At 30.1% G+C, this 24,662-nt stretch overlaps 4 protein-coding genes across 9 annotated transcripts in view; 3 read left to right on the top strand and 1 right to left on the bottom strand.

Annotated features, from left to right (window-relative positions):
* The window catches only part of LOC126853924 (2-oxoglutarate dehydrogenase complex component E1-like), a 50,022-nt gene extending 42,834 nt beyond the window's left edge, over positions 1–7,188 (top strand). Inside the window, exons 2-15 of one of the 2 annotated variants that reach the window (XM_050600116.1) lie at positions 259–365; positions 458–739; positions 1,222–1,432; positions 1,535–1,712; positions 1,892–2,007; positions 2,082–2,221; positions 2,514–2,659; positions 3,155–3,344; positions 3,432–3,653; positions 3,886–4,162; positions 4,565–4,650; positions 4,895–5,215; positions 6,201–6,485; positions 6,750–7,188. In XM_050600116.1, the coding sequence (XP_050456073.1) occupies positions 259–365; positions 458–739; positions 1,222–1,432; positions 1,535–1,712; positions 1,892–2,007; positions 2,082–2,221; positions 2,514–2,659; positions 3,155–3,344; positions 3,432–3,653; positions 3,886–4,162; positions 4,565–4,650; positions 4,895–5,215; positions 6,201–6,485; positions 6,750–6,950 (2,762 nt within the window). In that variant the 3' untranslated portion in view covers positions 6,951–7,188. Of the gene's footprint in view, positions 1–258; positions 740–1,221; positions 1,433–1,534; positions 1,713–1,891; positions 2,008–2,081; positions 2,222–2,513; positions 2,660–3,154; positions 3,345–3,431; positions 3,654–3,885; positions 4,163–4,564; positions 4,651–4,894; positions 5,216–6,200; positions 6,486–6,749 lie in introns of both variants that reach the window. The other variant, XM_050600114.1, reaches the window with a different exon arrangement.
* The window catches only part of LOC126853978 (uncharacterized), a 120,294-nt gene extending 101,583 nt beyond the window's left edge, over positions 1–18,711 (top strand). The window contains exon 4 of the transcript XR_007688050.1: positions 18,702–18,711. The gene's annotated coding sequence lies outside the window, so the exon portion shown is untranslated. The remainder of the gene's footprint in view (positions 1–18,701) is intronic.
* Positions 1–24,662, bottom strand: part of LOC126853918 (phospholipid-transporting ATPase IF-like) — a 179,181-nt gene that overhangs the window by 8,941 nt on the left and 145,578 nt on the right. Inside the window, exons 1-2 of one of the 5 annotated variants that reach the window (XM_050600103.1) lie at positions 8,789–8,895; positions 8,023–8,312 (exon numbers count right to left, since the gene is read on the bottom strand). The exons of 2 other annotated variants lie outside the window; for them this stretch is intronic. In XM_050600103.1, coding sequence (XP_050456060.1) covers positions 8,023–8,025 — 3 coding nt within the window. In that variant the 5' untranslated portion in view covers positions 8,026–8,312; positions 8,789–8,895. Of the gene's footprint in view, positions 1–3,872; positions 3,928–8,022; positions 8,313–8,784; positions 8,896–24,662 lie in introns of those variants that run through there. 2 more of the 5 variants (XM_050600104.1, XM_050600102.1) reach the window with 2 other exon arrangements.
* LOC126853966 (mitochondrial folate transporter/carrier) lies at positions 13,914–24,547 on the top strand. The gene is made up of 6 exons (XM_050600247.1): positions 13,914–14,431; positions 20,615–20,768; positions 20,875–21,127; positions 21,234–21,347; positions 21,618–21,763; positions 24,206–24,547. Exons 1-6 carry the CDS (start codon positions 14,275–14,277, stop codon positions 24,384–24,386), a joined length of 1,005 nt encoding a protein of 334 aa, XP_050456204.1. The 5' UTR covers positions 13,914–14,274; the 3' UTR covers positions 24,387–24,547.

The following is a 24,662-nucleotide window of genomic DNA, read 5'->3' as shown; positions in this document are numbered from 1 at the left end:
TTTTATTAATTTATTAATTTAATATAATTTATAAAAATATATATGATTTTAATATATGTATATAATTATATACTTTGTATAATTATACTTAATACATTTATTATTTTATAATTATATTTTATTATTTTATACAAGTAAAATACATATAATACATATATATATAATATAACAGTTAAATAAATTTATTTCATGAATCGCTTACATCAACTAATGTGTCTAGTTAATCACATATGTTTTTTTGTATGTCTTATATAATAGATCCCTCGTTTCCAAACAAATCTTTTGTCCGAGAGAAATCAGATGAACAGGGGAATCAATATGTAGTCGATGCACTCCATATCAATGCCACGATCCGCGCTTATCAAGTACATCTCTCAAAATAAATTTCGTAAAGTTGCGCTGTATAAAAATATGCGCTCTTTTGTATATATATTGAGACTTATTTGGTTCTCTCAAGGCACGTGGCCACCTTATTGCCGATACAGATCCGTTGGGCATACAGAATCCGGACTCGGCGAAACTGCAGGGCACTGCAGATTTGCCACCGGCAATTGTAGTGCGACAACATCTTAAGGGTATGACGGAAGCGGATATGAATAAGGAATTCCCTCTCGGTACCGTGACCCTTATCGGTGGCGATAAGCCAAAATTAACATTGCGAGAAATACTAACGAGACTCAACAAAGTCTATTGTGGTCATTTGGGCCTGGAATACACGTACATTCACGATCTTAATGTGGTATGTGTGAATTGTACGTTAAATCAGAATTTTATTTTTGCGGGAAATTTTCCTATGCAAGTATATACATTTTGTACTTGAACAAGCGATATATCGCGATGAATATAAATACTATGTGATAATTAGAAATTAGATTAAATTGCCAATTCATTCTATTATTGTAATAAATAATATTCCTGTAATAAATGTTGACAATTAAATTTTAGCTCTGTAATATGAAGATATAAGCCGGGAATATCTATTATATAAAAATTGAGAAAAGAAAAAGAAATTTAAATAAAAAAAAATTATTTAGATTGCATTACAAAATTGCGAAGATTCTAACTATGATTTAATTAAGAAATTTCTCATTTTTGTAATTAAGTATCAGTAGAAATATTTTTTTATTAAATATATATACAATAGCTGATAATTGAGTTCTGAGATCAAAAAGAAAGAATAATTTGTATAGAGCTACGAAATATATTTAATATACGTTTCAGTTAGATTGGTTGCGGGAGAGATTTGAAAGACCAGGCGCCTGGGAATTGCCCGCGGAGCACCGGAAGTGGAGCTGGATGAATCTCATGAGAGCTGTGAGTTTCGAGAGTTTTCTAGCGAAAAAATACGGAACAGAAAAGAGATTCGGGCTAGAAGGTTGCGATACGTTTATACCGGCCATGGCGGAATGTATGGAATCATCGGCGTTAAATGGTGATAAATAAGTTGTTAAACCTTGATGACTTAAACTGACAGATGAATATGAAGCTTATTACTTACTTATCTTTGAGCTTTTATAAATGATATATTTATTAGGAGTGGAAACTGTAGTCATTGGAATGGCACATCGCGGTCGTCTGAATACTTTGGCAAACATATGTTTAAAACCAATGAGTCAATTGTTTACTCAGTTCAATCCGATTGCACTGGAAGGATTCGGTTCCGGTGACGTTAAATATCATCTCGGCACGCATGCGGAAAAATTGTTAGAGAGGTGAAAGGAATTATATATATACCACATCATGTAAAATTTATTTACAGCTTTAATATGGATATGTCAAGCATCATTTTTTAAATCTTTATTCCTTTCATTTATACTTAAAGTTTTTAAGTAAAGTTAGTAACGTTTATTATATTTATGTCGATTAATTATTTATTTATGTCGATTTATAGAACTAAGAAAACAATGCTTGTTTCTATAATGGCAAATGCCTCGCATTTAGAATCGATCAATCCGGTCATAGTCGGCCGTGTGCGCGCCGAGCAAGTCGAGAAAGGTGACTCTAAAGGTATATATCAACGCGAATACATAATTTTTTAACAGACGATTGCAACTATCCTCAAATAAATTGGCTTTTTTTAGAGGGCAAAAGATCTTTGGCTATTCTAGTTCATGGTGATGCCGCTTTTTCCGGTCAAGGTGTCGTTTACGAAACAATGCATCTCACCAATCTGCCAGAGTATACGACGGGTGGTGTGATGCATATCGTAATTAATAATCAAGTAGGGATTATTAACGACAATTTTTGTGAGATAATTCTATAAATATTAATCAGAAAATTCTAATTTTGCTTTAATTAATTAAATTTTATTCAAATTTACTTTAGGTTTTTAAATATATAATTATAATAATATTGATATATAATTTGTAATTAAGGAATATTAAAATAAGAAAATAATTAATGGAAATATAAATTTAGATTTAAATTAATATTCCTTAATTAATATTATAAAATCATAATGAAACATTTATTAAATAAGTGAAAAAATATTTATGAATGTAATATGATTTTAGATTGGTTTTACAACCGATCCAAGATATTCACGATCTAGTACACATTGTACGGACGTGGCTCGCGTGGTTAACGCTCCTATTTTTCATGTACACGCTGATGATCCCGATTTAGTGACTTATTGCAGCAAAGTGGCCAGCGATTATCGGTAAATCGCGATATAGATAACGTTTAATTTAAAATTTTTATAATATTTTATTATAAGATCACTTGAAGTATTTAATCTTTTCTTATAGTTATCGAAATGTTATCGAAGTTGGAGAAGATATTTAAAATATAAAAATCCAAATAATTTTGACAAATAGAATTTTAAAAAAGAAAAGAGTAATCTTTATAGATTCAATTTCAAGAATTTTTTATTTATAGAACATAAACGTATTACTATTAATTTATTATTATATAAATATTTATTTGACACTTAACTTGTAACACGTTTTGTATTAAAAATTGAAATACCACCAAAAGTAAATAACGAGTTTTTTAGAAAATATTATCTGAGAGAAAATTATCTAAATTCGTCAAGTAATTTATTGGTACAGTTGCTGCGGTAAAATTGTTTATAATGATTTATTTATTCTTTATTCTGAAGAAAAGGGTTGACTATTATTCTAAAAATTGGCAAAAAAATTATATTTTATATTAGGGCCACCTTTCATAACGATGTAGTACTGGATATTGTTGGCTATCGAAAACAAGGACATAATGAAATGGACGAACCGATGCTAACTCAACCGTTAATGTATAAACGCATAAAGGCTCATCCCAATGTTCTTTCTTTATACACTGATAAGCTTCTTAAGGAAGGCGTGATAACGGAGGCTTTTGCAAAAGAAGTTCGGAAAAAATTTGCGCAACAATTAGCTTATCTAATTCTTGTCTATGATCTTGACGTTAAATACATAAATTTCTCCTGTGGATAGGAAGTGGAAAAGTATGTAAATCATTGCGAGGAAGAATTTAAAAAAGCGCAGACCATTAGTTCGATGCAGATGAGTGATTGGCATGATGTACCCTGGACCGAATTCTACTCGCATCAGAGTCCGAAACAAATGATACCTGCAACTGGTATCGATTTAATGATCATTAAAACGATATGTAAAGCTATATCTACTCCGCCCAGTAATATCGAGGCGCATCTTCAAGTTAGTAAAGTATATAAATATGAGGAATTTTGAAGATCAAAAAAATACCTTCTTATTCATATTTATTTAAACCTATTCCAGAAATTATCTATCATCAATCTTTGCAGATATTCTTGGAAAAAAAAGAAATGAATTTTTGGATTTACAGAGAATTTTTCAGAATTTTAGCCTAGAATTTTATTCTCTTTAATTGATATTTGATTTAATTCAAACACGCACTTTACGCGCACAGGTATTGAGAGCGATGGACAGGCGAGCGAAACTCATGGCGGCTCGACAAATTGATTGGGCGATGGGGGAATGTCTGGCTTTTTCTTCTTTATTGAAAGAAGGTCATCACGTTAGATTATCCGGACAAGATGTTGAACGAGGCACCTTCACCCAACGTATACACATCATTCATGATCAGAACAGAGACAAGATTTACAAGAACATTTTGCACAATATTTTTCCCGGGCAAGCTTTATATACCGTCTCGAATTCGTCGTTATCGGAATTCGGCGTGTGCGGTGAGTGAAGTTCGACGAAAAATTGATTAGCATTGATTAATTATTACGTCACATACGTGGCGATAACAATATCTATTTTTACGATTTGTCCTTCTCTTAATCATCATGTTGTTGACGATATCTGTTTGTCTGACTTTTCGTATATTAGATCAGTGATCTTAGAGTATAAGTAATTTCTCAACATGAAATATTAAACTGTTAAATTTTATCGTTCAGAAAAACTAATGATAAGCTTTTCAAATAAGCGTAGAATGTCTCAGCTGTGTTATTCATTAATAAAATAAATATTGTAGAATTATTGGAGAAATATGAAGATATTAAAATTTAAAATTAATTTGCCTTTAATTATAACAGATAATTTATGATAAATTTTAATATTTTATGAATAATTGACGAGAAAAGGTTTTGAGTTGGGATATGCGGCGTACAATCATAAGGCTCTTACACTCTGGGAAGGACAATTCGGCGATTTTTGCAATTGCTGTCAGGTAACGTTCCTCATTATTATTATTATATCTTTCAATTTAATAAAAAATTTTATATAATTAATTTATAATCTCAAGTACAATATATTTTAATTGGAGATTTTAAATTAATTAAATTTTCCTCACAACTAAAGATTTATTTTCGATCACATTAGTTTGATTGCCGAAAAGAAAATTATCGAAAATTAATTACAATATTTTATCGAGAATATCAATCGGCCATATAATTAAATTGGAGGATCTTTAGGTTATAATAGACTGCTTGTTATGCTCCGGACAAACCAAATGGGGTAGGCAGCTAGGATTAGTGATGTTACTACCGCATGGTTTGGAGGCCCAAGGACCAGAACATTCATCTGCCAGATTGGAAAGATTCCTTCAGTTGTGCGACGACGAGTGTACTCACGTGCCAGGAACGGAGCCCGGTGCCCCTGGCGGCGAGACAATCGAGCAGATCATGACCAGGCAGCTTTTTGAAATAAATTGGATTATCGCCAATCCCACGACACCCGCTAATCTGTTTCATCTTCTACGCCGGCAGATACTGATGCCGTTTCGAAAACCGTTGGTTCGTTAAATCTTTGTCTATATAATATACCGTGTGTTTTTGTCTCGAATACTTTATATGATAATATACTATAAGCATCGCTATCTTTTAGAAAAAATATGTTTAAGCAAAAAGTTGCAAGGTTTTGAAAAAAAATGCTTGAATAAAAAAGAAAAGTAAGATTCTTGCTTCTTTTTGACATTTATATCAATTTTGTGTTAATAGTTTTCAACAACTTCAAGTTCTCTGTTTATTTTTTAATGTTGCATTTGAGAAATCTGTCTTGCAAATGTAATGAAACAAATTGATGAATTAATATAAATTCTTGAGGAGAAAACAAGAGCCGTTACAAAATCAGCTACTAAATATTTCCTTTGAGACTCTATAACTTTTGCTTGAACATTTTTTTGCTAATGCCAATACTTTCGGAGAAATTGGCCTTGGTAATATCGATGCTGAAACAATTCTGTACATCCAGCACATGAAATTGTTTTGCGCGATTCGCGAGGTGCCACATTGCGGTGAAAAATCGACGTAACATTTTCCAGAACGCGTTTGCTTATGCCAATTCGAATGAGCGTAACCGATTATACTGAATAAAAATTTAATACGGCAAACTTTTTATTTGCACCTTGCATTTTTACCGTAAATTAAGCGTGGTAGCAAAGGACGGTTTTAAACCCGATTAGTTTAGTCACGACGCAATTATATCAGTTACATCATTTTTCGTGAGGTATAATGTGAGGTATAATGTTAGTCCTTCAATTCTTATCACATTTTCTGATAATTCTATTATTTTATATCATATTTATTTCATCGTAAAAAAACATTAGATCAAACTTTTAGTCATACTTTAGTCATACTTTTCGAAATTTGACTCTAAAATAAAGCATATAAGAGTTATTGTATTTCCAACTTCTATGTTTATTTGTTATTATATTATGGAATATTTTAAATTCGATCAAACTTAAAATTTGAGCAAAATTATGTCTTCCATGCTGTTTAGATTATTATGTCCCCCAAATCTTTGCTACGTCATCCAATGGCGATATCAAATTTTGAGGAGATGGGACCAGGTACAACTTTCACGAACGTTTTACCGGATCCTTTTGTGAAGCACGGAAACGTGAAGAAAGTATTGATGTGTACCGGAAAGGTATACTATGATTTGATCGTCGAGCGGCAGGAGAGACAACTGGAGGATAAAATAGCGATACTTAGAATCGAGCAGCTCTGTCCCTTTCCGTATCATCTTTTGGCAGAGGAAATGAGGAAATTTCCGCGAACCAAAGTGAGAAGCTTTTGATATAATAACATGCAATTTTTAAATTGATTTAAACATCTATTAGTGTAAATTCAATGGTAAGAAAAATTCCGATTTACGAAGTTGAATTCCAAAATTGCAATAAATTAAAAATAATAATAGCAATAGCATCAGGGTACTAATAATTAAGTGGCAAAAACGGCAGATAAGAGCCAAGATACAATATCGACGTCTTGGCTCTGCCAGTTTTCCCATTTAATTATAATTAAAAATAATTATATCCATGCGCAGATCATGTGGCTGCAAGAGGAGCATAAGAATCAAGGCGCTTATTATTACGTGAGAGACAGGATAGCCTTAACCTTGGGCATTCCATTGGAAAATGTGAAATATGGCGGTCGTCCTAGTTCGGCTTCGCCGGCAACCGGCAGCAAAATCATTCACAAAAACGAATACGACAATATGATAGCAATGGCGATGAGTCTCGATTAATTGCGTGAGAACATGACAGAAACATAACTTTTTCGAAAAATTAATAGCATATACCGTAAAATTATATAAGATTAGATAAGAAATATTTGCATGTGTTGTGTCAAGTGCAATATAAGAAATCAGAAATAGAATGTAAATGTCCACTTTTTTTTATCAATAATTTATAATTGATTATTATTATCTATTTTTTTATCAATAATTTATAATTATTATTATTATCTATTTATTTAATAATAAATATGAAAATGAGACGTAAAATTAATTTTGATTATTAATTTTGATTTTCTTTTTTTATCATTGACTTACCGACAAACAAAAATATTCGGCATTTTCTTGTATTGTGCACGAAGGAATTTCTTTACTCAAACAATTCCACATTACATTCTACGTTTCTGTCTCGAAAGATCCCGTAAGCACGAGTTGCAAGAACGCTTGAGATGGGACTAAACGTTGATTAAGATGAGAGGCGCTAATGTTACCGTCCTTGGCAGAAAAAAATTTACACCTTGGACAAAGGCCATGATCGTTAAACGCGGCTTTAATAGCTTCTTCTGTAGTCAACTAACAATAATTTTTATTGTTTTTATTTTAAAGTAACATTTCTTGCATCATATCAAGAAATTAGATTTAGCGAAATATCTTTTCGCGTTCTGAGCAATTTCTGAAAATACCGATTCGTAGACTGAAGGAGCGGTTATGATAAATATATTGATAATCCTTCTTTATCACATTGAGTGACATAAACCTTGTTCGGTATCTCCAATATTTGCATTCTTATTCATTCAAAGAATAAACTTTAATCATACCGGAATTATTATTATCTATTTATCACATTTTAAAACGGAAATCCGTATAACTATATATTCCATTTGCTCTCGCAGAGTTTATTAATAAATCATAATTAAATAATAAAAATAAATTTTTCAAATAAAAAGGCTTACCTGAAATCTAATATTGTTGAAAAAAATATGATAACGTTTCAGAGATAAGATAGTGCCAAATTAAATGTTCGTTCAAAAAGTTAAATAATTTTTTAAGCTGGAATTTTATGTATCTTATACATATAACTTACCATATCGTTGTTTTGACGGTGTTTAAAGTGACGAGTACGATTTCAGCAACAGAAAATAATTTCTTCACTTGCTTTAACTTTACTCTTATCTGATAAAAAATATTCACTTTATTTTGTACGCACTTTTAACCGTATATTATTCTCACTATTACTAAATATATTTTTAAATATCACACAATGTGTGTATGTATGTGTGTGTGGCCGTTCATTAAGATGCACTTTAATTACTTTTTTCTTGATTTTGTTGCAGCAGTTTTCCACTTTTGTCTAGTTTGTTCATGCAGTAAGCACTGTGAACAAATTTGTGTACTCACTTATTTGAATATTCATATATAAAAAAGATACATTTTTATTACATGCATGTGCAAGTGAACGATGAATGCACATTGTGCATACAAATTTCATTCGCAGTTAAAAAAAAAGCAATTAATATTAATGATCGATAAAATTGTTTTAATTAACAACAATAAAATAATATCACAAGCAAATCGCAAAATTACTTCAAGTATAAATTCAAATTTCTCAGTTTTAATATTTTTATATTTTATAATCGACATTATAATCTCAAAAAAAACAAGCTATTTTAAAACAGTAATTAATTAATCAATATGTGTGATAAAACTTAAACGTAGTATAAATATAGTTGTCGTTATCAATTAATATCTCGCGACATTCTATAATCGATCATCGTGTGTCTGATTAAAATCGAGGAATCGCTCGATATTTGCGTCAACGCTTAGTGCTCATTAGTTTGTTTTTTACTTACTTAAAAGTTTTTTTTTTATTTCCTTATAAAGCGCTTTGCTGTTAGTCGATGGTTTCCTCACGAACGAAAACCAATTATTCGCTGCCTATCGGCCAAGAGAGACCGATACTGAAATACTCGGTCGTGACAACGGATAAGAAAATCTTTATCAAGCGTTTTGCACATCTACTTCCACATCGGTCATTAGCGATTATAAGTACGAATCGCCGCCTATCGCAAAAAGAACAGATAAGCCAGTTAAAAAAAAAAGTTTTATTATCATTAATTTTCCTCATCCCCTTCATCTTTAATTAAATCTCAAGGATTTATTGAAATAGCAAGCATTCGATGATAATGAAAAGGTCAGAATGTTTATTACAATATGTTGAAACAAGGCACATTGAGATCGCCTTCTACTTTAGGATCGTTTCTTTCTCTCGTTGGTTTCGTCTTATTTAATCAATTTTTCACAAAACAGAACGTATATCTTATTTTTGATTGCGGAATTTGTATAAAAATAAATCGGGCATGAATCCTATATCAGTTCAATTGCACATTATAACTTCAAGTGCGAAAAGCAGTTTAAATGTCCGTCGGAACGTCTTTTATTATTGCATAAAATAATAATAATTATATTAATAATAATTGCATGTTTCATTTTGATTATTACATCAAAATGTCTCGTGCCAAATCAAGCATGGCGGTGATTTTTCTTATCTGAATAACGGCTGGGTCAATCGAGTTTGTAATAGGTTTAATTAATAGCTTAAAAATTAAAAATTCTTGAAGCAAAAAATAATATTAAATTTATTTATACAAATAATTTTTTTATCAAAATAAAATAAATTTATATGTATGAGTATATATATATATACTCATACATATAAATTTATTTTATTCTCGATCCTATATATATATATATATATGTCATAGTCAAATATTTCGATAACAAAATATCAACAAACATGTATTCGGCCTCGGGGGGGTATACAAGAGCACGCTAATGCTTACGTGCTTTGAGCTTGTTGTCATTCGCACGACGACACTCGAGCAGTAAAGTTGTAGTCAAAACGTTTCGGAGATTATCGAATTATTTTTTAAACGCGATCGCACCTAATATCGATACATAATTACGCGCGTATATATATATATATATATATATATATATATATATATATATATGTATATATATTCGTACGTAAAATATTTCGGCAACAAAATATTAACAACGATATGTTCGACTTTGTTGACTTTTTTTAAAGCTCGTTATATTGTTTACTTGTCACGGCCTTTTTATTATTCGTATGGCGACACTCGAGGAGTAATGTAGTAGTGCGAAACGATTCATATATTATCAAATTCTTTTTCTAAACTCTCGATAGCGATTAGTATTAAAATATGATTTAATATAATTATAACAGTTAATTAATTAAAAGATTAATTTAATTTATTAACTTTTGATAAACAACATAAAATTGTATTGCGACAATAATAATGCGTATATAGCGTGATTGTTCCACGATCAGTGTCGTGTAAAATATCTCGCGATTGTTGCTTATACTACTAATTATAATTAACGTGTTTTCACAAGTGTGAGTGCCACGAGAGAAGAGCAAAGAATAAGAAAGAGAAGAAAAGGAGGTTTGGGTGATAAATGAACCAACGATATGTGATAAGTAATTTAACAATTATTTATTATCTACATTATTTCCTAATTAGATTCATTTCTCGTTCTTTTCTCATTTTCTTGATGTACGCTTGTGTGTAACAAAGTAGTGCTATAGGACGATAATAAATCGATTAGTATAAGGATTAATTACTAATTAATGTATAAATCCATTTGAAACATTTAATATTTTTGTTATATAATTATACATAATTTTATTTATTAAGAGTAATTCTCACGTGATATGGGATTCAATCGTACAGAAATTCGAAAGTGCGGGAGTGCCGTTTAAAGTATCGCGCGTGTGAATCAATCTGAGAGGAGGAGGAGGAGGCCTAGGAAAGGCATCCTGCATCGGCGGAGCAACCCTAGGGTGAGTATTTATTATTTGTATATCACTTGTTAAAATTCACGCGCATTAAATCAGTCTCTTTATTGGAATGAATTAAAGAAGAGAAAATTAAAAAGAAAGATTTTTACATAAATCTTATAAAAGTCTTTATTTGAAAAAGAAGTTTTTATTTGAGAAATTTTTTTATAATTTATAAAATTGTTCCATATTTATATAGAGCTTTTTAATATTGTATGCATCGGATATAAGTTATTCCGCATGAAATATATGCTATTGCTATAATTTGGATTGTATATTTTTATGTTACAGACAACGTAGCCTCAAGTCCAACAACTCCGCCGTTGCGCATCAGTGCCGGTGCGTGACAAATTTTTAATTTTAAAGTAACGGATTTTTAGAGATTGTAGATGTACGTTGTAGATTATAGATTGTAGATAAATCCGTTGCTTTTAAATGGATGAGCTAAAACTGATTTAGTTGAATAACTTTTAATAAGTTCTGTTAATATACATTACATCTATTACATCTATTGCAAAAGTAAATTAAAGTCAAAATTAAAAAAAAAAGGATTATAGAAAACATTTTTTTCTAATTTGTCAGACATTGTCTGATTTATTGAATAAAAAACGCTGGTATTTTTATCAATTATATATATGATGGTAATTTATTCTTATAATGCGCGCTGATCTTATCCTAATTTCTTGTACTCATCCATAGCGTAGAATTTGTTTGTAGAATGTTTTTAAACGTTGTTTTAATTGATATAAGAGCCAAATACTCAATCAATTAAATTATCTTAATAATAAATGGCATAAATGTTGTGTAAATTAATTTTATTTTAATATTATATATAATTTTATATTACTATGTAATTTTTTAATATTACATATTATTATAAAAATTAATTTTATATACTATTATATTATTACATAAATTTTATATTAATATATAAATTTTAATGTAATTTATATATTTATCATTTATTATCATAATTTTTTAATCAAAATTTTGATTGATAATTTGGCTTTGTCTCAGTTAAAAAAAAATTTTATATTAAAATAAATATATCTAACGAATGATTGTAAAATCATACGATCGTCAACGAGCGTGAAATATTTGCGCTCATCTACTGGCGACAATAATTAGCCGCCAAAAGAAGGAGTTTATCTCCTTACTAGCGCAAGAAAAATCTTGTGGCTAATAAATAGCCAGCGATAAAAGGAGTATGTCTCTCCTTTTTCGATCTCTTTAGAGATCAATTCAGAAAGTGGCCAGAAGCAACGAAAGGTAGGTCCAATTGGCCTGAAGAATGAATAGTTTACGCAGAATAGGCGGCCAATACAAAATGCGTACATATAAGTACATGTAAGTTTAGGATACGCGATTAGGGCACGCGATTAGGGCACGCGATTAGGGCACGCGTTTAAGGCAACGCAGTTAAGCCCCTCGCGGTTAGGCTCCTCAAAATTTTGATGATCCCGTATTCCCGCTGCCTTAGTCAGCAAAAATAGGATTGTTGGGACTATTAGAACTATCTTAACTTAAAATAGTTTTGAATTTCTTACGAATTTAACTCCTTAAAATTCTTACGGAGTTAAATGCTTACTAGGAACTAAAATAATATTAAAATTACTAAAATATTGGACAAATAAGCAAAAAAATAAAACAGAAATAATATGAAATTTAAATTTATTTGTATATCAGATAAATTTTAAAAATAAAATTAAAATTACTTTTAGGGATAATAAAATAAAATTTATCTTTAAGAAAACTAAGAGGGAGAATTAATAATAAAAAATTTTAAAAGTGACATCTTTTAATAAATCAAAAATTGTATATATATATATATATATATATATATATATATATTTATTATGTACAAAATAAAATGTAATATACATGTATGTTACATTTTATTTTATATAATTTTAAACTTTTATATATATATATTTATTATATTGTTATTCACATTTATGTAATATTGAACTTAAAATAAATGCTGTCAGTATCAAATTATCTGCATCACTAGATATATCGGATGTAATACTGATAGCATCATTAATTGTAAATTCTATTTTCTTGTTATAATATTTGTACAATATTTAATTATAATTTTACAACACGCAATTAGGGCACGTGGATAAGATGCGCGATTAGGTAATTAAAATGTGTGATTAAGGATATGTTCTCCAAATCTCAAATTTCCGCTGGTTCAACCAACAAGTAGGATTGTTAGGGCTGTAGAGACTATTATGACATTAAGGAAACAGCAAAATAAAATTAAATATATAAAAAATAAAATTAAAATATATAATAATAAAATAATTAAATTTAAAATAATTAAAATAAAAATAATTAAAATAAAAATAATTAAATTTGACTATTATTAATGTTATTGTGTTTTTTTTTATTTTCCAAAAAATAAATTTAATTATTTTAATTTTATTTTAATAATCAAATTTAATTATTTTAAATTTATTTTTATTTTATATATATATATATATATATATATATATATATATATATATATATATATATATGTGCGTGTGTGTGTGTGTGTTCGTGTGTGTATAATATGTGTGTTATATTATTTATTACATTAATAATTTTTAAATAAAATAAAAGTAAAAAAAACAATAATTGAGAGAATAGAAAAAAGGAAGTTTTAGATCTTTACCCTTTCAAAAAATGTGGGTTCTAATATTAAATTAATCAAGGATAGGTCTGTATACTTTTTAATCAATAGCCATACATGATATGCGCGCGAATATATCTAGAATATGTTCAAATCAGGAATATTTAAACCATCCATTATTCTATTTTTTCTATTTTTATTATATTACGCACCTTCTGTGCTCGGAATGTCAAATAGATATATGATAAATTGTAAGCATTAAAGAGAGAATCTCTTTAATGCTTACAATAAATAAGAACAAGAAATAAGAAAGGTGAAAATTACGGAAAGTTAAGTTACGGAGAACCAGATCTGACAGCGAGAACGGCGTCTGCTACACTTGCGCCACTGCGCACGCGTACATATTTGCTCTCCCCTACCTCCCTATCTAGAAACATCGCTCAGCTGCTAGCGCCGTCGTCAAGTACCAGCCTACCAGCTGCCCGGTCGACCAGTATCCTGTCTCTATCCAGTATGACAGCAGACGGCGTATGCATTGCAAAGTGCTTGTTGATATTACGTAATCGTGATCAGTAGAAGGAGCATTAGAGCGAGTGGATCTGTTGCGAGCGAAAGGAGGAGAGAACACGAGAGGTGATTATTTCGCAGACAAGTGACACTACGACAGTTCGACGACAGTGCCTGCCGTGGATCAGGAGATATGCCGCCGAGTGCAGGCGCGCATTGCTAACATTGGCGAGGATGCGAATACGATTATCACCGGATCGGTAACGAAGGTGAACGGCGAGCGGCACGATAGCGCCAGCGCCAGCGTTAATATCAGCAATAGCAGCAGTAGTAACGTTTCGTGGAACATGACGACGATCAAGGATAGCGGTACGCCAGGCACGCCGCGTCAACTTAACGTCCTGAGCAACTTCAAGTACGAGTACTTTGTCGCGGGCATCTCAGGCGGCGTCGTCTCGACCCTCATGCTGCATCCGCTGGATCTCATCAAGATACGATTCGCAGGTAAGTCACGCGCGCGTTGACGTGAACGCGCTCGCAAATATGGCGGCTGTCTCTCACCTCGCCTCTCCGCTTCACTCGCGTCACGGCTAGCACGTGGTATAGGTATTTCGATCGCCTCGTGTATCGCTCACACGAATATGTCTTTTCTTTCCTGTCCGATAAACAATTTTTTCGAGTGGTCTTTCTTGATCCAGCTCGTTTTTTTTTATTCGAACTCACGAGAAGAAAGCATGTTAAATATATAGAAATGTTTGAAATATTTAATTTATGGATTCACCACGTGTACGTACGCTCGTACGTTCTCTTTCGCTCATATATTATCTCTTTGAAGAGAAGAGAAAAAGAAGAAAAGGCAGGGAGATAGACAAATGTGAAATCAAATAGGCGATTTTTTTTTCTAAATCAGTTTGTACTGAATGTGTAGAAAATCAATGTACTTTTATCGGAATTTTTAAGATTAAGCGTGCTTAACACGTTTTTTTTTTTAAATTCTATGCTTTCATTTATTAGATTGTTAGATAGTTTATTAGATAGTTATACTATAAATAGTATAAAATGCTTTGTTATGCATACATTTAAAATTCTTTTTTAATCTCGTTTTTAAATTATTTTTAAATTATTACCCCATATTATATATAATAATTTATGAATTAATTATTTATTTTATTCTAATAGATTCGATATAATTGCATCGTATCACATTTAATTTTGGAAATCTTGAGTCATTTTTATCATGTAGAAAATAATATAATCCTTTTAAAATATAATTTTGTTATTTATCGCAGTTTTAATCTAACTTACATTTTTTTGTAACATTAATTTGGGAGCAGAATTTTTCAGCGGTATGTTTTACAAGAAGATTATTTTTAATAAGCATTTAATTAGATTTTAAAGACAAATTTAATAATTATCAGATGCTGCTATTGTAAAACTTATTAGTCATACAATTTAATATTCGATATAAATAGCTTGATTAAATGTGAAGAACAAGATGTTGAACCGAAAAAGGAGATATTAAATCATATATGGATTAAAATATTATTCAATGTAAGTAGCTCCATTTTAATCTCTCTGTTTTACATAATTCAACGAAGGAATTGAAAAAAAAATGTTCCCTCAAAATTATATGTTGTGATAATATTTGTCAGTTTACGAATGGAATTTATCTCGTGCGAATAAATGTTTGGCAAGGAAAGTTTTTTTTTGTTTGAGAAAGAGAAAGAAAAACAGATCAAAACATTATATATTCTGATTTATGAAGCATTGCGACATGCAAGATGGACTTTTGTCGAGAAGTCAGTGATTGTAGAATCTAAACGAGCAAACCACAAATAATTTATCGCCTTGTTTTTTTTTTTAAGAAGGAACTAAGAGAATAACATAGAGATTACGGGCTGAGCTGATATTTTCCGACTTATTTCTTTCGTGTAAATAGATATATATATATAATAGATAAATTCGTTTCTATAAATTAAAGACATGATAATGATGCGTGAATCAAGTTTCTATTCGACGTGCATGTTAAATAAAATGATAAAGTTAGAAAGTTTTCGATTGCAACATTCGATTTTGTGTTACTTGATATCGATATATCATCGTGGATCACCAGAAACAGAACGTTCGCATATTTTTTTTTACGTTTAAAAGATAAAAAACCAAATTGCGTTCTACATATTTCCTTTTATTTTCAAATCCAAGAGAGATATTGAAGTACGTTCTGTTTATGGAATATTGAATTTTAACGTGTATATTCGTCGTGTATTATCGTCGATAGTCGATATTATGGATATTTTCATTGATGATGAATTTCGTTATTTTTATTTAATTATGATACTGTCACAGCAGTTTTTCTTGAGCTCATATGATCACATGATTATCTTTTCATTGGCTCTTTGTCACGATAATTATATATAAGATTTAGATTAGATAACTTTCTCAAAACTAAACTGTTTCTATTTACAAGTTTTTTGTTCGACGATGATATCATTCTGGGTTAATGTTCCGATACGTAATAACAACTATCTGACAAATGTCTATTAGCTTGTCTGGCGAATGACAAAACTGCTTTTAAACGACAGCGCATTGTATCTTAAGATAATTCTACGCAAAACAATATGACAGAGATTAAATTATTTTAATTCTATTTTTAACTCGAAGTAAATCGGTCATCCATATAACATTTGAGATATTAAATTGTATGAGTAATATTTAAAATATTTTGATATTGGAATACTGATGACATCGTTGACTAATGTGAAATTTTTGATTTCAAAAGTAACTGCAAACAAAAGAATAAATTAGTAATTAACTACGCTGATAAATGAAAAATCTTCTATGTTTCTAATTTATTCATATTCACATTATTTGACTATTATCGCGATAAATTGGTAATAATAATTTCTCCATTCAATATTTTTTCAATGAAATAATTATATTATGTAATTATATTATGTAATATTATGTAATAATTAATAAAATATTGATTAGAAAAACAATAGAAAATTCGTACGTATATTGTTATATCGTTATAATTCATATTATCGTTATAGATTAAATTCCTCTATATGAATAAAAATTTTATCTTGAAAAAGAAGACAAAGGAACATGCAGCTATTTTAAATTATTTGCATAAATTTTCTATTATAATTGATAATTAAAGAATATACGAAGCACGAAAAAATCACAAAATTTATTCATTGACAGGGAATGTTATTTAAGCGAAAAATCGGAGAAAGTAACGTCTAAATTAAGCTCATAATAAGAATAGAGCGCATTTAAATAAACTCATATCAATTCCGATGATGAAACATTTCTGTGAAAAGATAATTGTCACAAGGATGTCGTTCCGATAAGCCTTTTGCCTTTGAAAGGCAGATGATTAATATGATATATGAATTTAATTGATATGAATAAACGAGACGTTTGAATTTGAAATGCCTTTTGGGAACTTTGAAATTTGAACGAACATTTCGTCGGATTTATCTCGAAGTCTTAGAGACGTTAAGCTATTTGCTGAGATATTAATCTACATTCATCACGTGCTACTGATATCAGAGTTTACTTTCGGGAAATAGCTCTGATATGTGATTGATATAATGATTATGTAATCGTCACGTGTCCGCATTTAACCGCGAATTAACTATTATGAACTGTTTTTTCCACCATAAATACAAGTACACATTTTAACACTATTGATCAAATATTTTTATTATTTTATTTTTTTTATATAAGTACACTTAAAATAAGTTATACAATATACTCAATATATTTTATAACAATCTTAAATAGAGGCAAATTCGTAACCATTTATTCATGTTATTATTACTAAAATTTAAAATATATATTAATGACAATTTACTGATACGTAGAAATATGTATGTATTTTTTAATCTTTATTTTTACGTCAATGAATCTGATGTCAATTAATCGATTCCTGTTTATGCAATAAATGCGAAAACATCGCAGTTACCAATTACCATACCTCATATGCGTCAATCTTTCGCGATAGATTTATTATAGAAATTTTTCGTGAAAAAGAATGTGCGAAAAAAATTATCACATGTAGCTAATTGTAATGATAAATTGCACGTGATCTTTTTTTACGGTGAGATAAGCGAGTTTTTTCTGCGTTTTCACAAATTATCTCTGTAATTGAAAATCATTAATAATTACTTTAAAATGAAATATTTATCTATTATATTATGTTGTAAGTAGATATTACAGTCACATTATTTATTGTTTTGATTATAATTTAAAAAAACTTAATTTCCGAATATATATGTTTATATCCAGCTTTTCTTGTTTTGAAGCTGTCTTCTCGCTCTCACGTTTGCGTTTGTCCAATATATAATACCTTGTCTATATCGATTTTTCACTGAATGTGCGATTACAAACAAGTTTTTACACACACACACACACACACACACACACACACACACACACACATATATATATACACAAACTTGCGGAAGCGAGAGAAATATTAAAATGTATTAGAACAGAAATAGCTCTTATAATAACATTTAACACGTTAATAGTTGTTTTAGGAAATTTCCGTACCAGTATAAAGACATTCTTTTTTTTGTCATTATTGCACGTCAAACCAAATGAATTGCTGTTTTGAATAATGGTGTTTTGAATAACGATAGCATACCGCGAGTACAATCAGCTTTTGTTTATTCATATCTTGCTTGTTTGGGAGATTCAACTTCCGCGTAGAGGTTGATAACGAATCACAATCGCCTTGTGCATCTATTTTTATCCGCTTCAGATCTTCAAGATGCGGCCGATATTGGTCACCTAAAATTGCGAAACTCAGAAGCGAGATAAATTCTGTACAAAACAGAATAAGGTCAGGAAAGTTTCTCTTCGTGTTTAAATGATTTTTTTTTTTTTTTTTAAACGAACTTGTCACAACTGATGATGACATAAATGTGACATAAATGTTGGTACTAAACGCGGCGTGAAATAAGGATGAATAAGACTTGTGTTGTGAGAAACTGTGTAGTATTTTTAACAAAATATTCATTGGCCGTTCACCAAGCACCAAGTCACGCGAATTTCACGAGTTGCGTCAAAATGTCACGTGACATTCGTTATTAAATCATCTTGTCATGCAATTTAGTCGGAGAAAAAGGGAAAGACAAAAAAGTGTCATGCTGAGAGTTGATTCAAAATTCCTTATCCTATTATCTTTGAAAATTTAATAGATACGATTATTAAATCAATTTTTGCAAATACATGGATCTGCATTTTTTTTACACGAATGTATAAATGTACACCTACTTTCAAATTTTTTATCTTAATTTTTTTATAGAATTAACTAATAATAATATACTTTTTTGCATGTATATAAGTACATATGTAAACCGATATTTTAAATTAAAATTATAAATAAATAAATAAATAAACGTAAAATATCTTTGTTTTTGCGTTTTCTGAATTTTAAATATTGCGGAGATAAATGACAAAGTATTATTTATCTAATTTTGTGTAATTGCATTTTACATTTTCTATAAATTTAATGTAAAGTTTATTATATTTAATAAAGTATACAATGTTCAATATTAGCTATCTCGCGCAAATTCTAAGTTACGCAAACAACTTTAAGATCAAATTAAAATATAAAAGCTTTTGGTCGTTTGTCCGTATCATATGGCTTTCTATTTACTTTATGCTCGATCATGAAAAAGATAGCAATCGTTTTTAAAATTTATATCAAGAAAGAAATGATTTCAAATTAATGAAGAAATTGGTAAAGAAAATTTCATCAGAAACATCTTGCATACATAAGACCGTATACATAGGACGATTTCTGGCCACGTGAAATCACTGTTATTCATGAAAGCGAAAGTAGATTGTACCTCGCAGATGGTGATTATACTTTATTTTTTCTCGCTTCTTCTACCGTGACCTACCTTAGGATGATAGGCATTTTCAAAAACAACATCACCATTGTCGATTAATTTTCGTACTAGCTTTGAATAAAAGGTTGTCTGTATAATGGATATAAAATTTATATGCCTCATCTGTTCTTTGTGATCTCTCTCTGTAGAAAAAATAATTATAATATTTGTTATCTATTTTTTATTATTTATTATATCATATGTACTAGACTACATCATAAACTGTAAACTATATGAAACTATAAAAATCGAGGACGTAATAGAAATGTGTGTAATGAAATTTTAAGTATTTATATTTCATCTTAGAATGTGTATCTTGTATATAAATAATTTGAGAAGAGAATTTCTCGGATATATATTTAAGAGGAGAATGTTTCTCGGAAAATAAGACATCGCAAGACGATATCGCTGCTTTCTCGCGAGACACGGTATGAAACTAATGCTACAGATAAAGCGAGTTGATATTCGATATGACAATGCGCATATATATATATATACATTGATTATACCTATATACATTGAGAACGCATTCAAGCATGACAATTAAGTGTTGCTTATCACGAGACGATGCATTTGACGACGGTAGTTTAATTAACAGAGATAAACGATGAACGCAGATATCGCTTTCATAAACTCTATTAGTTATGACACAGATTCTCGTATCAACGAAAAGTTAAATGTATTATAGATGCCGATAATGTTATGATAATTTTCACGAGAATAGAAGTACCATCTAAGTTGTGATAGAAGTTGTTTAGGTTTTGTTATCTTTTTGTAGTAAATGATGGTCATACGAATGCAGTACCACGATACAACGGACTCAGGAATGCCATCGTTCAGATTGTTAAAACCGAGGGAGTGCGCGGACTTTATAGAGGAGTAACTCCAAACATTCTAGGATCAGGGAGTTCGTGGGGTTTCTACTTTTTCTTGTAAGTATATATATATTATATCTATTAATATTGATTAATTTTTTTTTTTATATAACGTTTTATATTTTATACATATATGTTGAATATATCGAGATTTAATTTGCAGCTATAACACGATAAAGACTTCGATCCAAGGTGGTAATTCGAAGAAACCGCTTGGTCCGTCCATGCATATGTTTGCTGCCGCTGACGCTGGAGTGCTTACCTTGCTCATGACTAATCCAATCTGGGTGGTGAAAACGCGGCTGTGTTTACAATATGCTGAGGACGTAAATGTGGCGGAGTCCAAGAGGTATAGCGGAATGATAGATGCTTTAAGGAAGATTTATAGGACGGAGGGCATTAGAGGCTTATATAAAGTAAGCAAATGTTTTGTTGATTAAACTGAAAATTAATTTGAAATAAAATAAATTATTATAGTTTATGAGAAAGCGAAAGTTATTATATCGTTGTATTTTTTTGTAGGGTTTAGTTCCTGGATTGTTCGGTGTTTCGCACGGTGCAATACAATTCATGGTGTACGAGGAGATGAAGAACAAGTATTATAATTATCTAAATGTACCCATTGATACGAAATTGGTGAGTCGATTATATTTTTATTGAAGATTTTATGAGGCTATAAGATGCATTTAGAATCCTGTGTGTCATATTAATTATTAATTTGCGTCATTGGTGTTGTTTTCTTCCACTAATCTATATCTTTTGTACGAAGAGTATGGCGACGTTATCAATTCATAATATTATCAATTCATAAAAATGGCGCCATAAGTTTTAACTTAATTTATGAGCATCTATTAAGATGCTCATAAATTTAGAATAAAAATGAACAATATCCATTCTTCCATACAGAGTACAACCGAATATATCGTCTTTGCCGCGATGTCTAAACTGATCGCTGCAGCATCGACGTATCCTTATCAAGTGGTGAGAGCACGACTTCAGGATCATCATCACGACTACCGGGGTACCTGGCATTGCATTCAATGCACATGGAGGTCAGAAGGCATTAAGGGTTTCTATAAGGGTTTATCACCATACCTTTTACATGTTACGCCAAACATATGTCTGATTATTCTTATTTATGAGCATTTTACTAATGGTAGTTAATTGTGTTGATATCTTATTATTGCAAATGTAAGGAAATTTTTTAGATCAATTTTTTTAAATCTTCTATAGAACGCAATATTTCCTTTAATCAAAATGACGCCAGATGCTCACAATGCATATGATTTTTCAAGTATGCGAGGCCATAGTACTCAATTATTTCAAAATAGCTAAATATCACGCGTACATAATGTACCATTCAGATTGATTATGATGTAGAATGATATTTGTTTCAAAAGGGTCGTTTTTAGAAAATTATTTTTATTTCAAGTATTTTTGAAAGAAGCGTGAAAGGTAGTGACTATTATTAGTAATAATTTTTATTCGATTTTTATTTGATTTTAAATGACATGTGAATATATATTAATTTTCTTTCTAGTATTTGAAGTGGAAGCTTATGATATTTTCTATTATTTGTATCTCTATTAATTGATATTAGATTTATTGAACAGAAGGATTGATATTAGATTTATTGAAGAAGGAAATTGCTTGATATAGCAGTTTAAATCATTGCTTTTACTATCATTGTTTTAACTTGTATAAATTACTAAACTCATATAAATTGTAATTCAATAATTATTGCAAACCAAGAAATGGATTTTAGAATGGCAATAGTGAAATGGGAAACAGTTGGTAGCATATTGCATAAATGTATGCGTTTTATTTATTTAATTATTTATCGTTCCTTATCCAAGAATATTGAAAGACTACGATAGTATAGAAGATGGTAGTTTATTTCTCGCTTAATTTTATATAAATTTATTGCGAAATTTACTGATGTATAATACTTTATGCAAGGAAAGTTTTTTTATACAACAGCACAATATATTTCAACTGAAGTGTCTTCTAATCGTATAAGGTTAGTTTGCGTGACAAACGAATGTATGTCATCCTTTGTTTACTGAGACACATAAGATATCTGAATGTCGTGTAAATCAGATTTAATTAGGCACACGATTTGGTTATATGTATAAGTGAAAGAAAAGTAGTGAAAGAATACTGAAGCATAAGCTTAATGCGTTCTACACAAAGGGCTGTAAAAATACACCCGATTTACATCGCTAAAGACGGGTGTATAATCTTGAATAGTTAAATTAATAACCAAATATTTACGTAACTGTACGAATAATACATGTATGTCTATATAATGCTCGAACTATTTTTTATGCATAATGTGTGCGAACCACATGTATAAAGTGATGAGTTTTATGTTTCCGCATGACTCGACGAGTTTCAGTGCGGTTTTTGATTCAGACAATTTTTCTTTTTTAACAAATGTAGTAAAAGTTTACAGTTCCCATTTTTGTGTCTTACATATATTTTTTTTTACGTAAGCGGCTCTCTGTAATTATTTATATTATTCTAAGTTCAGTACATATAAGAGTCCGCGATAGATCAATTTTGCGGGGATTGTCATAGAATTTGGCACTCGAAAAATACGATAGATAGCAATAAGTTTCCGCAATCTGTAAATAGTAGGATGAATTTATTTATATCAATTCCTTTAGCTATAAATCTAGTTAGAATCTGTTTTTTCGATAATAAAATAATGAAACACGCGAAGGTACATACTTAAAAGCAACATTGTGACGATATTAATAAATACAACACACACACACACATATCGAAAAATGTTCGTCATTAAATCAGCTACCGACTATTCTTTAAATTACGCTATTCGAGTTTCCCCATATTTGATTTCTTCGTTTTCCCAATTTTATGCTATTGACATAGATTCTTATTGGCAGCGAAAGATGTCATTAAGCATATATAATTTAATGAATTATATTTTCCTAAACCTATTTTGCATTAAAGTTATTTTATCGCCATTTACAGGAGGATAGCATGTAGAAAGGTATTGTGACTGAATGCGTTATTGATTATATTATTTGTTGGGTAGTTTGTTAAGCCACCAGCAGTACGATTTTTGGACGTAATACGATGATTATTGAATTATTAAGCATTTATCGTAATTTATATAAATTTATTGTGTTGTAATTAATGAAATAAAAATAAAACATTTTTTATTGCTTTAAATTTGAGCGCTTGTTTAAGAGAAATCCTACGATTGAAATATGTTAGAAAAACACACATTGTTTTCTCTAATTTAATCTTTCGTTGAATTTTTGGAGCCGTAGAATGAAAATCAGTTTTTGAAGAATGTCAGTTTTTTCCGGCTCTTTATGTGACTTTGAATTTTTATAATAGATTGCATGTAGCGTCAAGAATCGTACGCGGGTTAAATTAAAAGCGCTTTATACGATGCTTCGTATCTTCTGTCTTTTGTTATAAAACAAGTAAAACAAAGGCGTATTGCTGGTGGTTCGTTGCAGGTATGAAAGTTGGCGTGGCTTTTACAAGGGTTTAGGTGTAAACCTCACCAGAGTGACACCGGCGACGGTTATCACATTTGTGGTCTACGAACATATGTTTCATTATCTGCAACCGAGGCGCGCTGCCGTGGATGAAACGATCACTGTGCCTGTCTCTACGGTTAACAAACTGAAGAAATAAGAAGTAAAAAGGATATTCCTTTTGGAGCTTTGATGAAATCGAGCGAAAGTTTGATTTGGAGTCCAATTTTTCTTATATTCCCGGTGATATGTTTCGGTATGCACCGAAAAATATGATTTATAGAAATCATAATAAAGTTCTACTATAACGAGAAAAACTTAAGGCGCAAATTTTGCAAGGTACAAAAATTTAAATCTCTTATTAATAGATTGCAAAAATTAAAAATGGCATAAAAAATTAGAAAAGGCTATAAATGTCAGAAATCTTATAAGAAAA

The sequence above is a fragment of the Cataglyphis hispanica genome, chromosome 13 (assembly GCF_021464435.1).
Source record: "Cataglyphis hispanica isolate Lineage 1 chromosome 13, ULB_Chis1_1.0, whole genome shotgun sequence".
NCBI lineage: Eukaryota > Metazoa > Arthropoda > Insecta > Hymenoptera > Formicidae > Cataglyphis > Cataglyphis hispanica.
Note: the sequence above shows the minus strand (reverse complement) of the source record. Positions and strands in the feature narration are given on the sequence as shown.